Source organism: Hippocampus bargibanti, linkage group LG20 (genome assembly GCF_051943395.1).
Source record: "Hippocampus bargibanti isolate YZ-2025 linkage group LG20, ASM5194339v1, whole genome shotgun sequence".
In the NCBI taxonomy this organism is placed as follows: Eukaryota; Metazoa; Chordata; class Actinopteri; order Syngnathiformes; family Syngnathidae; genus Hippocampus; species Hippocampus bargibanti.
The window spans coordinates 4993809-5009623 of record NC_142753.1 but is presented as its reverse complement, the minus strand read 5'-3'; the positions used below and the strand labels follow the sequence as shown (position 1 = coordinate 5009623).

General features: G+C 40.9%; 2 protein-coding genes across 3 annotated transcripts; one reads left to right on the top strand and one right to left on the bottom strand.

The window, feature by feature from the left end:
- hsbp1l1 (heat shock factor binding protein 1 like 1) lies at window positions 1-1474 on the bottom strand. Its single transcript, XM_089023514.1, has 3 exons — window positions 1300-1474; window positions 1171-1237; window positions 1-836 (listed from the first exon to the last, which is right to left on the bottom strand). The coding sequence occupies exons 1-3, from the start codon at window positions 1342-1344 to the stop codon at window positions 721-723; spliced, it is 228 nt and encodes a 75-aa protein (XP_088879640.1). The 5' UTR covers window positions 1345-1474; the 3' UTR covers window positions 1-720.
- An 898-nt stretch (window positions 1475-2372) lies between these two features.
- On the top strand, window positions 2373-14396 carry slc66a2 (solute carrier family 66 member 2). 2 transcript variants are annotated; one of them, XM_089023457.1, is made up of 5 exons: window positions 2373-3168; window positions 3368-3501; window positions 4297-4347; window positions 8448-8664; window positions 12578-14396. In XM_089023457.1, exons 1-5 carry the CDS (start codon window positions 2963-2965, stop codon window positions 12786-12788), a joined length of 819 nt encoding a protein of 272 aa, XP_088879583.1. In that variant the 5' UTR covers window positions 2373-2962; the 3' UTR covers window positions 12789-14396. The 2 variants fall into 2 exon arrangements, with proteins under 2 accessions (XP_088879583.1, XP_088879584.1); XM_089023458.1 differs by lacking the exon at window positions 4297-4347 and having other exon boundaries at window positions 2379-3168.
- The last annotated feature ends 1419 nt before the right edge of the window (window positions 14397-15815 follow it).

Here is a 15815-nt window from a genome sequence, read left to right as displayed (position 1 = left end):
TATTTCAATGCAAATTTATTTGCACATTTTGGCAGTTTGGGAACATGTCACGAGCGGAAGTCATTTTCCCCAAAAATAAATATTCAAAAATATACAAACGTAACTTGCATAGATTTATTTTGTAATTTACTATTTCTTCATCTCGAGCGATTGTTTTTCTTCTTTTACCGTTCATCTCTAGTGAGGAAGGCTTTTTCTTCTCTTCTAGATTGTACTGGATCTTTCATCGCAATGAATTAGATGATGGTAGACTTCATTTATGTCAGTAGCCCCATTCAAAAAGTGAAACTCGTTCAAATTTGCAACACATTGGAAAATAGAAGGCTAATCGCTGTTCTTTTCTTAATATAAATCATTTTGATTGGGTTTTATTTCAACTCGCCGCTCAGATATAACTTTAAAATGATTTTTTTATGATTTGTGTCGTGAATGTAACTCTAAGTTTCACTTTTTGCTGTAAAGTGCTGCTAAACTTCTTTTCAATTTCACTTCTGACAGTGTGGTTGTTGGTCACTGTTCACAGAACAATGCAGACATTTTAAAAATCTTCTCAAGTAGCAGTTTCAACATCCTGCCAAATAACAATAACACTGGGTGCAACTCTTACAAAAAATATGTCTATTTTAAGTGCTTCATTGAGGTAGGGAATATGTGCATTATTGCGTAACGTGTAATACTTATTTAGCTGCATCCATAATTTTGATATCTGTGATGTGGAATCTATTGTGGGGGAACGTCAGCCACTTCGGAAACGCCTTGCTCATCCATGCCGGCTTGTGTCATGAGTTCTGTCACGTTCTCCTCCAGACATTTGATTCGTGTTCCCATCCCATCTAGTGCCACAGTCAAGAAATGATAAAAGCTTACCAATTTCCTCAAACGCCACTCATTCGATGCTTCGACCGAAGCGTCATTAGCCCCACCTTGTGGACACAATGTGAATGTGTATACAGTGGACGGGGCCACAAATTACAACAAGGGTTCTGATACACAGTACAATTTTACGAATACTGTAGTCTAAACTGCTTTGCCGTGAGCTAAAAAATGTCAATAGCTGATTTTTTTAAACAAATGGCATTTGCTTCCCTGCACAAAACAACCAAACGGCAATAAATCGATTGTTATAAAACAACAGTTATGACAAAAAAATAGTATTGCAATGTAGGATATTTTGTTCCTCCAAATGTTCCGTAATGGCCTGAAATCTTCGTTGTAGTCGCTGCATTGTTTCGTCCATCTGCAGGAAACAATTAACATTATACCTGTGGCCAAGCACAAAAACACTACATAACAACATACCGCCTGGGTCAATTCTTTGGCTGCTTTGCATTCCGTTTTTGACATCCTTTACCAGGCGGTTCGCTCATCACTTTTCGTGTCGTATACTTGCATCGGACGATCTTTTGATTTCATCTAAACGGAGAATGATACCCATCATTCCCTAGCTTTAGCTGCGAGCGCTCAGAAACTTTCATTCAACTTTGGCCAGCGTCCTTCAAGTACTGTTATTTCCGCCTCTTATAATCACGATTTCAAGATAAAATATATTAATGAATCATTGCATGGTGAAATCGTTATTTTTTCACTGCTTTTCCGCATTCGTCATTGAGATTTGAATTTTATAGAATCATTAATGTCGTACTAATGTCGGAATACATGACATGGAGATCTCAAACTGGTGTGTTTTAGCGGTGACATACCTTTTATCGTGAAGGTATGAGTAAAGTATTTTTGATAAGATGTAACTTTACCTTTTGCAAATTTGCCAGTCATGAGTCATTGTTCCATTCATATTTGCACGAGGGAGCAAATGTTTAACTCTTTATCGACTTCTATATTTCCGCATTCATAGATGAAAAAGATACTATACAGACGTATTCAGTATTCATATTTCGCCAGCGTTATCACATTTTTGGGTTTTTATTTTGTTACATCACCGATTTAATGTGTGTCAGGCAGACGGATCATGCTGTTACACAACTGTAAATCCATTTTGAGCAGTGAGGTTTTTAATCTGGAGACTGAACATATCTATTCTTAGAATCGTTGCATTTTGGGAGCATATGTTTTCGGTGCAGACCACTGTTGAATGCACAACGTAATTGGATTGCATTCAAGCATCGATATTGATTCACAAATTCGTACTAAAATCGACTAACCTGTGTTGTAACAATACCAAATTGATCACAACGAAGTGTCACTTAGAGTATGTAGTTTAATTTTGTTTATTAATAACACGTAGTTTTTTGTTGTTGACAATACAAAGTAGAATACAGGAGTGAAGTATTTTGAAAGAGTCAAATATGTACTGTATTTGGTCGGGAAAGCGACATCCGCCGTGGCGACAATATCGATTCAGATTTCTATTTCTGAGCGAATTCGCAAAAAAAAATAAAATAAAATAAAACTTACATTTTCACAGAAATAAACACGAACTAATTTTGACATGGGAGCGTGAGTAGGTTTTCTACATTTTAAAAGCGTTGTTTATCTCCAATGAAGCAGAGAAGTGAACCATCTCAAATGCATCAAACATCTTCGTTTTTAAACGTGACGTGTTACGTTTACAGGAAGTGGTGGCCAATATCGCAAAAATCCAAACGATTCTCAGCTGTTGGTAGGCTTGTAAAAGTTTTTTTCCCTCGACAAACTTACCGTTTTCGTTAAACCAACTTTCAATTCAAATTGCAATTTAACGTGATTTTAGGATGTTTTGACATGTTAGTCAAGTGCAAGCTTTGTGCAAAACTACTCACTACGGAAACAGTGTTTCCTGCTAGACTTTAGCTGCTGTCCCTTTGTCTGTTATAAATAGAAGTGACAATATCGAAAGTAGCCATTTTTATTTTGTTTTTATTCGTAGCGACTTTGTCAAATGGCGTGGCATTAAGACCGAGCCAAAATTGTTTGTGCATTGCCCTGATTGCCAGCATCAAGCGAGTGGCAAATTTCATTCCACTTCATGATGCAAGACGAGGCTTTTGAGCAGATAGTGAGCATGTTCAACTGGGTGGTCTCGTGGGTGGCAGCCGGTGCAATGATGTTCGGTGGGGTGGTTCCCTACATCCCTCAATACCGGGACATCCGGCGGACGCAGAACGCGGAGGGGTTCTCCACCTATGTGTGTTTGGTCCTGCTTGTGGCCAACATCCTGCGAATCCTCTTCAGGTACAAAATGTCAGGGCACCACAACACCAAACTCCATTTGTGAAACTACTGATTCAACATACTTGTAAACCATAATACACAAAAACGTCAAAACGCATTTTGGTGCACAATTGCATCAAACGCTCATCTGTCGACCTTCATATTGCTATATGTTCCATGCTGAAGGCTATTTGTGTGTTGTTTCTCTTTCTCCCATCAGATTCGGACGCTACTTTGAGACACTGCTACTCTGGCAGAGCATCATCATGATCGCCACCATGCTGGCCATGCTCAACCTGTGCACCAACGTCCGTGTGAACGCTGAACTCAACACCAAGCGACGCTCCTTCCTAGGTCAGAAACTTATCTCCTACGGGGTTGCTGTTTGGAATTTAGACACGCACGGATCACATGCCATCACAGGCCTTTTTTTGTCACGATGGTCGTGGGTTCCTCACTCCTGCAGCGCGTCCGAATCTAGATTTATAGACCTAGAAAAATGCAATGCAAAAATGTGCTGATAGCTAAACCACACTATTATTTGCTCTGGAGGCTTCTGTTTACTTAAGTGGTTTAGTCACCAGGGGTTGAATGCATCATGTGAGTGAAGTTACACGGTGTGTGTGTTTCCCAGTCAAGGCATTTCATCCTGTCTCAGGATTTGATGTCCTCAATATAAAATGAGGGGCTTGGGGGCTGTTCTAGCAAATTATATGTACGCTCAGATGCGAAGTATTGAACATATTTCTTGTAAGAAAACCTTACAAGACCATTAAAAATAAAATCTCTTCCATACAATCGCTTCAGTGCCCAAAGGCACATGGAATAAGCAGGTTTAAAAATATGGATTTCTCCCAAGAATATAATTTTTAAAAATATATTTTACCTCCTAAATTAGGTATTTGCTGAAAAAAACTTACTTATTCAATGTTGTTATACTTCAGTCTGATTCCTCTCTCATAAAACTAGTGCTTTGCTGCTGTCTTGTGTGACACAAAGCCAATCATAAATTTTGGTGGGTGTGTCAATTACTATTCAGGGCAACACCGCATTGGATTTAAACGCCTCCTTTTTCAGCTGCAACAATTTCTTGAAACCAAACTCTTCTTCTTCTTTTCCTCACTTGTGCATTTATTTCCCCGTCTGTAGCCTCAGACATAAAGGATGAGGAGGTCCGAATACCTAAGAGGCTTTTTCTGGGTAGGTACTTGTGCTTAAATGTGGCCGCCCAATATTATCAGATCCCTGCGGCGCCCTTCCCTCGCCCTCGTCATCAGCCCTGATCAACATTAACATGACTAACAGCATTGGCAGCATCCCACTCACGTGTCTGTCCTGCATGGCACGCCGCATGCTAATTGACATCACATGCACACATGCCTATAGCAGCTCTCAATTGCCTGTTTAATTCATGCATTGTATTTTTTTCCTTTTTTTCTAATGGCTGGTGTCGTCTTGATGGACTTCTGAATCGTTTTAACACATCTCTTTCACCCTGTTCTTCTCTAATCGATGTATTTCAAAGAGACGCCCGTGCCAAATTGCAAAGGCAATTTCTAACACTGATTTCTACAAACCTCTGAATATCTTAATGGGCGCTCATGGGAAGATTCATAAGGGAGTACAGTATAGGATGATAAACAGTTCATAGAATTTGTAGTATAAAATAATGCAGTCGTTGTAAAAATACAAATGAAAACTCGCTATTATTCAGGGGGAAAAAATAGTATTGTAATAGTAAAAGTATTTTGTTGAGATCACTGAATTAAATTGCCGCAAAACGAATACACTAGTATTGTTGAATAAAACCCTAAAAATTGCTCCATAAATCCCCTTAAAATATTTGTTATAGCCACAATGACGTCCTCATAACAAACTGACAAACTATATATATATATATATATATATATATATATATATATATATATATATATATATATATATATATATATATATATTGAAAGAGGGGAATATATATATATATATATATATATATATATATATATATATATATATATATATAATATGATATTAAAGCATTATATAAAGTTACCTTGAGAGTTTTGAAAGGCGCTTATAAATGAAATATATTATTATTATTATTATTATATATATACCGTATGTAATTAAAACTTGCTGTTATTCAGGGAAAAAATAGTCTTTATATTTTTTAAATCCCTGAATTAAATCGCCGCAAACAAATACACTAGTATTGTTGAATAAAACCCTAAAAAGGCCCCATAAATAAATATGGAATAAAAAAAAAATGTAGATATTTTTTTTACAAATGAGAAGCTTTCCTTTTACTTGATCCCATTTTGATTAGTTTCTTTTCTGCTCCATTTTTTCCTTCATGTATGATGAAAATATGTTATATTCAATTGTACTTCGATGAGCGATTCTTTATGATTGCAAAATCGTGATGTCATCCGTGCACTTCACGCATTGCCTACATTGTGTGTACGCATTGTGTGAAGCGCCGACTGAACTGCAGATGGCACTCCGACACTATTTGCTCCATCCATCCTAATCCTACTAAACCTAGTTTGCCTCATCGATATTTGTCACTTCATATTCTGTATTACGATCATTCCTGGTTATTTTGACGAAGAAGTACACGTATCGGTTCCCCGGCTAAGAGTTGCACACCGCAGATGGAACTCCAACCCTGCAATTTAGAAGGCTGGCGCCTTCAGGCCACCGTGGCCACACCGGATGACCCTGGTCATCATGTCCGCCCATGCGTCATTATTACAATTGATCCTATGCTACAATTTGATTGACCTCCCTATGGAAACAAAAAAGTGCTTTGTACAAAACCCGAGAGCTGACAGTAAACCGATGTGAAAAGTTCAAGCTGCGAATGGTGTCAACCCCTCTCTTGCCCCCCCGAGTCTCAGTCGTTCTCCGCCCACGTGTCTCTCCTGATTGCACACCTTTTTCCCCCCTGTTGCTTAAGCCCTAATCATAACGCGCGATACTGCAATTTTTCTCACCGGAGCGGCGGCGGCTGCTGCTGCACAGTGCCATCAGCACGCCAGGCGCTTCCATCCAAACACTTTGACATTTGCAAGCAAACAACCAGGCACTTTTTGAATCATATGACTTTTCTCGCACGCCCAAATAAGGATTTGACATATTCTACGATGCGTATTTGTTTCGCGTGAACCGTCGACTCGGGCGACGTAGCTTCAAAATTAAGTCGATAAAATTAAAACCAAAATCCGATTTGTGGGCGTCATTTGCAACTGGGTAATAAACTCCCGCTGTCTGCACAAATAAGTTTGCGTTGATGAAGACATTTGCAGTGCTTTGGGGTCACTTTAGCTAGCTTACACAACATGTAGCGCATCAGGCTACCTCTGTTAATAATAATAATAATAATACCATCACTTCTACCACCAGTACAACTACTACTACTACTACTACCACTACTACCAGCCCCACCACTACTACCACCACTACTACCACCACCACCACTACTACCACTACCATTACTACTACTATTACTAATAATAATAATAATAATACATGTAATTGCTAAGCGCCTTTCAAAATGGCATCAATTTGATCAACTCGCAGTTGCCAAATTTTCCGTCGGAATGTCGCCCCCGCCATTCGTTAGCCACCAGCGCTCATAATGTTCCGATTCCAGCTGAAGCGTTACGCAGCTAAACAAACACAAAACAGCGCTCCAGGGCAAAGTCCGTTGCAAACAAATCCGTAAACCGTTTAACACATTTTGTTTGACTTTCCACTGATTTTTAGGCACCGGCTAAGCAATGCGCCCTTGACGTCCTCATTCCGTAGTACAATTATGTTAGCCTAACACCAGGAAGGCTCGCTCACCTAATCCGCCAATCATATTCATTCAGAAATGCCATGTAAATGTCTCGAGTGCTCGGCTTTAATAATCTAATGAAAGCATTTTTCATTGAATGATAAGCTAAAAATGTCATCAAAGCTTGTTCCAAGAACAACAACTTTACTGTATATGCCGCAGTGTTGATCTGGAGGCATGTACACTGCAGCTTAACTCACTCACTGCCATCCATGAATTTATTTGGGAATTGAAAATATTATGTAGAACGCCATTCCCGAATGTGTTTGTGTTTTGGTTTTTCTTGTTTGGGTGCTGAGAAAGTGCTGGCCATGGACTCTGGCAATGTTTTTCCTCTTCTAGAAGGGGGCAGCATTGTCTACCACCTTTTTCCAGCTTCAGCTGTCGTTAAAGCGCTCTGACGAAAACCCTGGCACTGGAGTGGGCACATTTTTGCACATCTGACAGTGAATTAGTTATAGTGATTCGGGAAGCCTCTCGCGTGTATCTGTTACACTCCCCTCTTGTGGCCAAGATAACTATGACTCATACTGTATGTTACTCTCTAGTTTTTTTGGGTTGTTTGTAGGACTGGAACGGATTAATGCCATTACCATACATTCCAATGGGATATGATGACTTGGTTTGAAATTTCTTGCCAGTAGTGGGTGTGATTGGACAAATCTACTGTACTTTATTGCTTTCGATGCTCATAAAAACCCACAACAACAGAAATCCAATTTAAAAACACGGCAGATATGAATTTCCAGATGAATCTGTTCAATCGCCTCCAACATGAAAATCTGTTGAAACAAACACGGCCCGGCGTCATCAAAACCGTCAAGGCGGGCGGCGTGCCTGCGGGGCGTCTGCCATCATCATCGCCGTCCCATATGACTCCTGCGATGACTGTTTGGTCCCGTTGATCATTACGAAAAACAAACGATGTGCTCGGAATCTCCATCCCATCGTTTGTTCCCATGCGGGAGCACTTTCGAGTGGCGGGTGCCTTTTAAATCATTCATTAGTGTCCACGTTCTCACCTCACCCCTACACACCCCGCCTGCTATTACGAGCCACGCCGATTGCAGACCACCTTCGGTTATGATGATCATCCCCCCTTGGGGGGCCTCCTCATGATGTTCATCCCTCTGAACAAAGTAAAAAAAAGCACCATGCCAGCCTCAAAAAGTGTCCTCTTTTCTTGAGTGTTTTATTTTGAAATTTCGCTTCTTTTCAAATCCATTTGTGTGCGGATTGACGGCGCAAGTGCGAACGTTTCTTTTTTTCAGCGGTGTGTTAATTTGTTTGACTATAAATAGGAGCTCATTTTCTCACTTTTGCTCGTTTGTAAAGGTGAAAAAAACCTTTTTTTATACAGGTAGTTGAACCTGTAATATTCTAATATGTATTTTTTGCTCTTCAAGTGAATCTCATTCCATTGTTATAATGGGCAACTATATTGTCTCCTTCATTTTAGACTTTGACTGGAAATACTTCTGGTCATGGAGCCGCTTCCTGGACTACGTTCAGTGCGTGGCGGCCTTCACGCTGACAGCGGCCTACGTCACCTATGTGCTTCTGGACTCTGTGGTGTTTGTGGAGACTCTGGGCTTCTTGGCGGTCTTCAGCGAGGCCATGCTGGGAACGCCGCAGCTGTACTGCAACTACCAGAACAAGTCCACAGAAGGCATGAGGTCAGCACTCCGTTCCGGTTTCGTAACTTGACGCGCAATATTTGTGTTTATTATCCGCAGCCGCGGATTCAATCATGTGATTGAATTCGGAATTCAGTTTGATCCACTATCAAAGGCAATCATCTACAGATTGAACAAATGCTCATCAGTTTTTCATCCTGTTCTTTCCCTGAAACTGAACATTCAACCGTTCCGAGCCATTAAACACGTCAGCGACTTAAAACGCTGGCCGCGCGTTGCGTTGTGATGATGGATAGATACGGGAGTGGGAAAGTGGAGATGATGGAGAGCGCCGTTTAAGGCGTAACGTTAACGCCAGATAAGTCGTCGTGGGATGCCAACAAGTCTTGATAAAAAGCTTTATCACAGCGCTGGTGCGTGTGCATGTTTGTGTGTCTCAAGTACCGCTGGGCTCGCTGCAGTCGTCCGATAAGAGCGCTCCAGCAGTGCTGCCTGGCCACAAAAGTCGCCATGACGGCTCTCACGCTGGGCTCCTTCACACACACGCTTGTGCGCTCTTTTGATCCCCTCTTTCGTTTTATTTGATACCCGCACAAACTTCCTTTTTATTTCTGTCTTTATTTATTTATTTATTTATTTATTTCTACGTTATTTGTTGATTATTTTATTTTTATGTCCATCAACAGATTCATGTGGATGTTTGTCCATTGCAGACAATCGGCATACCCAAATAATCACAGCCATATCCAGTCAAATCCAACTTTTTGACCATAATCTGTTCCAGAAACCTGTTCGAAAACTCATTTGTTGGAAAACTGAAACAGCACATCCCATTATAGTCAATATAAAAACAAAAAATCCGTAAACAGAGGCATAAAAAAAATTAAAAAGACCGAAAACCGAAAAGGCACATCCCATTACAATCAATGTAAAAAAAAATCTATCCGTAAACGGAGGCATAAAAAACACACACATTTTTGTTTGAAAACTGAAACAGCACATCCCATGATAATCAATGTAAAAAAAAAAAATATCCGTAAACGGAGGCATATAAAACACATATTTTTTTGATTGAAAACTGTAACAGCACATCGCATTATAATAAATGTAAAAATAACATCCGTAAATGGAACCATTAAAAAAAACAAAAATTTTGTTCGAAAATCAAAACAGCACATCCCATTATAATCAATGTAAAAAAATCTGTAAGTGGAGGCATTGAAAAAAGTTTTTTGTTCGAAAACCGAAACAGCACATCACATTATAGCCAATGCAAAAAAAATGGAGGCCTAAAAAAAATATTATTTTTTGGTCGAAAACCGAATTAGACGAGAATCAAGACGTTCGACTGTATATTGCTTTTAATATTATGCATCATCTACCGCCAGTCAATGTCACCGCTTGCAAAACATCTTTTTTTGCACCAGGTGCCACATACCCGAAAGTTCATGTCAATGTAAATTAGAGCTCGGCAGCATGCCAAAAAAACTGTCAAAGTGTCATTTCCTTTTCCCCAGCATCCGTTGTAAACAACATACATTGTTTGGTAGCTTCCCTCTGTCCTGTCTGCGTAACCCGCTGTGAGTTGACAGCCGTTGCTAGGCTACTTTACCTCGACTCTTTCACCATCTGCACTGTTCTCATCCGTATCTATCCATAGCGCCGTATAAACCTCCGCCAGGTATGTTGAGACACCCGCAAAGTTTTGACAGTGAATAAGCGCCTGTATATGCGAACGAGTATGCAGATAAAAACAGTGCAGCGTACTGTAAACCATCGTGCCTGGAGGACATCCAGATATCCAAAATGACGCCTTATAAGGCTTGTGTCCTAGCCGTGTCCTACGATGCATGATAGCAGCGTCAGAGCTCACAGGTGTCAAAGTCGAGGTCCCGGGAGCCAAATCTGGCCCACCACATCATTTTATTTGGCTCGCGAAAGCAAATCAAGCATGTCAATTGGCATGATGCTTGCTAAAGTCTGAACCGAAGTGTCCAATGTAAACCACAATAATCACGGTCATTATTTTTCACTTCAAATGTGAAAACTAGTTATTTGTGATTTTTTTTTTGTGCGCTCTAAATGTCATATGTGGAGGGGATAAACCAGTCTAATGGTTTCCCCAAATTCATAACAGCCCTCGAGAGGAAACCTGAATTACATTTGAATTTACATTAAAATTGCAATATTTACATTAAGTATTCATATAGTATACGGTTTGCTCACTTTGTTGTGTGCAGGCCACATCGTATTTATTTATGTTCACTTCAACAAAATCCACTTCGTACCAGTTGTTTTTTGAAGTGGGAGTCATTTCCGCCGCTTACCGCGTTGGATGCCTTGCTCATATTTCTCGTCATTGATCTCAAAAGGGTGACCTTTTGACCTTTTCAAACCGTCATTGCAACACTCTCTCCCAACCATTCACCGACTCGTGTCGCCAGACAATGTTCCCGCGGCATCCCAGGGTGGGGGTGATCAAACACGACTCTGTCCTCTCTCACGGCTCATAACCGAGACAACGGTCGAGAAGGAGGAGAAGGAGATTGACAAAAAATGTAGCCAACAAGCTCCTCGCTGCGAATGGGATGTTGCCATGATGCGGGGGGAAGGGGGGCAGGTATAGAGACAGAGGAAGGAGCCAGATAGAAGACAGAGATGCGAAAACGGCAGGAAGTAGGCTGTCTGAGGTAAATGGCAAGGCTCATCCACAAAAAAAGAAAAAGGGCCAAGGTGAATATGGAAATATGAATCATGACAAAATCTGACAAGGCGGACATACGCCAGGATGACCCCCCTCCACACACACACCCCAATTGCTATCTCTGAAGGAGTCTGATATGATTACGGGACAGGCTGGCCATGTGTTAGGAGTCAATCTGTTGGCGTTTCCAATCACAGAATCCAGCCTGGTGATTTTTGGCGGGTACGTTCTTAAATCCCGCTTAAAGGACAACCTCCACCATTTTTTTGTTTTCTAACTGACATCAGAAAAACATTTTATAGCATCTAAACTACCCTAAACACGCAGGCTGATATTTTTAGTCAAATGCAAAACACCAAGTCCCGCCTCCTTGTTCGTGACATCGCGCCAGGATACTCCTTCACAAACTGCCTTGCTGCAGAATCAAAACCATGGCTTCAGAGAGTTCAGATTTGGAAAAGATGCTTTCTTGTTACTCATCCAGTTATGATTATGAGTCAAATAGTTCTGAAGAGGAAAGCATAAATCTTTGCAATCGATTAAAGAAGTCCTTCCGTATCAATTCGAGCCGTCTGGACTCCAATGTAGCGGCCAGAAAATGCACAAGATGGCGCACAAGCTCCGTTGGAAATGGGCTGATTTGTCCGCTGGGAATTTGTGTAAACTTACACCTTACTTACACTTACAATTCACCATGGCGTTATGTAGTTTTCCTTCTAATTTCGCCATTAACATGGCGTTTTCAGATGAAAAAAGTACCCAAAATGCATTGTGTGTCGCTTTCTCAGTCAGGGGCGTTCCCTCCGTGACGTCACTTAGGGCATCGGCATCAACTCGAAAACAAGACTTCATGAATATTCAGCGCGAGTCTTAAAACGTAAAATATAGCTATATGTGATGGAATCTTTGTAAAATGTGCTCAGTAGAAGTCATTTGAAGTGATTTTACAAATTATGGACGCAACTTGTTCGGGGGTGTCGGTTGTCCTTTAAGAGGGTCCGAGATTGAGGTTAAGCACGTTGACATCAGTGGATGGATGATGAACACAGATATTTCACCAGATGGATCCTTCTGAAGCGTCATGGGAAGCATCCGAGGATCTTCGTCGTTTGCTGGATAAGGTTGATTGATTTAAAAATGAACGAGATGCAAGCGCATCGGGAGTCGTGTTGTTTTATCATTAAAAAAAAAAAACAACAACAACGATTTAATCACTGCCATTCCCCATTTCCAACTTCTTCCTGGCAGCGTCAAGATGGTGCTAATGTGGACCAGCGGTGATACCTTCAAAACGGGCTACTTCCTGCTCACCCAAGCGCCCGTGCAGTTCTGGACTTGCGGCATGTTGCAGGTCCTGGTGGATTTTGCCATTTTATTCCAGGTTTACTATTATAGCTTCTACCCGCAAAAGCCGGCGTCGCATACCGCCTCCCACAATACCAGCGCCAAAGCCCTCTGAGATCCGAACATCACGACTCAGGACAAAAACGGGAAGAACTCGTGATGACTTGGTGTTTTCGGCAAGCCGTCGCGGTATCTTCTTTTCTGCCAATGTCACGGTGCAGTCTGGAAAAAAAATGGCGGCTTTCGGAAGTGAGAGTATGAAGTCGCATTCCCTGATGCAAAACATTTTGGACGCCATGTCTGATGAAATGTAAATTGAAGGCAACCCTGAACCGCCTCCCCGTACCCCATCGCTAATGCAACCCGCAGCCAAAACCCGGACCTAAGCCCCCTTGACACAACCCTCCGTCCCCTAACCTCCAAACTGGGACTCATTTCTGTCATGGATATTTGTGAAAACTGCGCATGTGGAGAATTGATGCATTTTTTGCCAAATCGAAGCAGCTTTTAAGTGGAATTGACTGTTGCGTGACCCCCCAAAACCCCCATGACCCTTCGTCTGCCTTAATACTTACCCGGATACGACTGGCTGCTCACTCAAGTAAATCTGCATTGCTGAATGTATGTATAAAAGGGCATTTGCTGTTTGTTTTTTTTTTTTTTTGGGTCCCCCAACGTGCAGTTAAAGAAATTGAGCGTATTGAACAAGAGCCACTCAAATGGAACTCTTTACCTCGGGGCACTTTGGTCTATAGGGAGCAATCAACTTTAGCCCAAAAGTATTTCCGTAAAGAGCAATGACCAAAGGTGTGTATTAAGAGCCAAAAAATGACAAATTGAACAGACTTTTTGACTTTTTTGAATTGCGTTCCCTCGATAGATGTCTCGATCATTGCCGTCCTTAAGCCACCCGACCATTTGATTGATCTTTTAGTCCCAATTTAATAACTTCTCTACCGTGTCCAAATCATTTCACATGCTTTGTGTTGCATCTCCATTTTCTTCCATGAAATTTAATTTCCTGCTCTGCGCGATCTGCCCACATAGGTGTTTCCCCTTTTAACTTTCTTTCCCAATCTTCCGGACGAGACCTGACAGTGCTATTCATCTTCCACCCCCCTCCTGTTACGTATTAATCAGGTCGGCTCCTCGACAAAGTGTATTCTTGCCGCTCCCGAATCCTCAACAGCACCTGTATTTGTTTGGAGAAACGTTTGTGTTGAATTGTAAGTCATTCGGACAGGCTCTTCATTCGATTAGGGCTCACCTGTTTGTTTTCACCACAAGCAGAGCTTTATAATACACAGCTTGGTGAACCCCATGCCAAAACTCTGCGTTATTTTATATACTGTATGTATATACAGTAAAGTCTCGTTATATCGATATTCAAGGGAGTCCGAAAAAATATCGATATAACCGGGACTATCGATATATCCGACCCTGTTTGCATGTAATTTTCTCCGTGCGTGCATAGAAATAGTATCGATATAACCGGGACTATCGATATATCCGATATCGATATAACGAGACTTTACTGTATATATATATATATACACACAGTGCCTTGCGAAAGTATTCGGCACCGTTGAATCTTGCAACCTTTAGCCACATTTCAGGCTTCAAACATTTTATTAAAGTTATTAAATATTTTTTTTTGTCAAGAATCAACAAGTGGGACACAATCGTGAAGTGGAACAACATTTATTGGATAATTTAAACTTTTTTAACAAATAAAAAACTGAAAAGTAGGGTGTGCAATATTATTCGGCCCCCTTGCTTTCATCCATTGTAGTGCCACCTCTTGCTCCAATTACAGCTGCAATTTGCTTGGTGTATGTTTCTATCAGTTTTGCACATTGAGAGACTGACATTCTTGCCCATTCTTCCTTCCTTGCAAAACAGCTTGCGTTCCGTGAGGTTGGATGGAGAGTGTTTGTGAACAGCAGTCTTTAGATTCTCAATTGGATTCAGGTCTGGACCTTGACTTGGCCATTCTAACACCTGGATATGTTTATTTTTAAACCATTCCATTGTAGATTTGGCTTTATGTTTTGGATCATTGTCCTGTTGGAAGATTTTAACCATCTTCCCTGTCCCTGCTGAAGAAAAGCAGGCCCAAACCATGATGCTGCCACCACCACGTTTGACAGTGGGGATGGTGTGTTCAGGGTGATGAGCTGAAACCTATCGTTTTGCATTGTGGCCAAAAAGTTCAATTTTGGTTTCATCTGACCAGAGAACCTTCTTCCACGTTTGGTGTGTCTCCCAAGTGGCGTGTGGCATACTTTAAACGAGACTTTTGATGGATATCTGTGAGAAATGGTTTTCTTCTTGCCACTCTTCCATCAAGGCCAGATTTGTGCAGTGTACGACTGATTGTTGTCCTATGGACAGACTCTCCCACCTCGGCTGTAGATCTCTGCAGTTCATCCAGAGTGATCATGGGCCTCTTGGCTGCATCTGTGATCAGTTTACTCCTTGTTTGAGAAGAAAGTTTGGAGGGACAGCCAGGTCTTGGTAGATTTGGTGTGGTTAGATGCTCCTTCCATTTCAATATGATGGCTTGCGCAGCGCTCATTGAGATGTTTAAAGCTTGGGAAATCGTTTTGTATCCAAATCCGGCTTTAAACTTCTCCACAACAGTATCTCGGACCTGCCTGGTGTGTTTCTTGGTTTTCATGATGCGCTCTGCACTTCAAACAGAACACTGAGACTATCACAGAGCAGGTGCATTTATACGGAGACTTGGTTACACATAGGTGGATTCTATTTATCATCATCAGTCAGTTCGGATGACATTGGATCATTCGGAGATCCTCACTGAACTTCTGGGGTGAGTTTGCTGCACTGAAAGTAAAGGGGACGAATAATATTGCACGCCCCACTTTTCAATTTTTTATTTGTTAAAAAAGTTTAAATTATCCAATAAATGTTGTTCCACTTCATGATTGTGTCCCACTTGTTGTTGATTCTTGACAAGAAAAAATAATTTCATATTTTTATGTTTGAAGCCTGAAATGTGGTGAAAGGTTGCAAGATACAAGGGACCACTGAGATATCCTTTGTATCTATTTTTACATTTTTAATCATGTATATTTCTTAAAAAAGTATGCAGTATAGATATTTTGGTTTATTTTTTTTG

Excerpts from the sequence above, each read along its gene's own strand:
- hsbp1l1 (XM_089023514.1), bottom strand. The coding sequence starts at position 1,344 with ATGTCAAAAACGGAATGCAAAGCAGCCAAAGAATTGACCCAGGCG. Across the intron at positions 1,238-1,299 it reads CCAAAGAATTGACCCAGGCG|ATGGACGAAACAATGCAGCG; the intron begins GTATGTTGTTAT and ends TGTTTCCTGCAG. Across the intron at positions 837-1,170 it reads GGAACATTTGGAGGAACAAA|TAGATGGGATGGGAACACGA; the intron begins ATATCCTACATT and ends TGACTGTGGCAC.
- slc66a2 (XM_089023457.1), top strand. The coding sequence starts at position 2,963 with ATGATGCAAGACGAGGCTTTTGAGCAGATAGTGAGCATGTTCAACTGG. Across the intron at positions 3,169-3,367 it reads ATCCTGCGAATCCTCTTCAG|ATTCGGACGCTACTTTGAGA; the intron begins GTACAAAATGTC and ends TTCTCCCATCAG. Across the intron at positions 4,348-8,447 it reads ACCTAAGAGGCTTTTTCTGG|ACTTTGACTGGAAATACTTC; the intron begins GTAGGTACTTGT and ends CCTTCATTTTAG.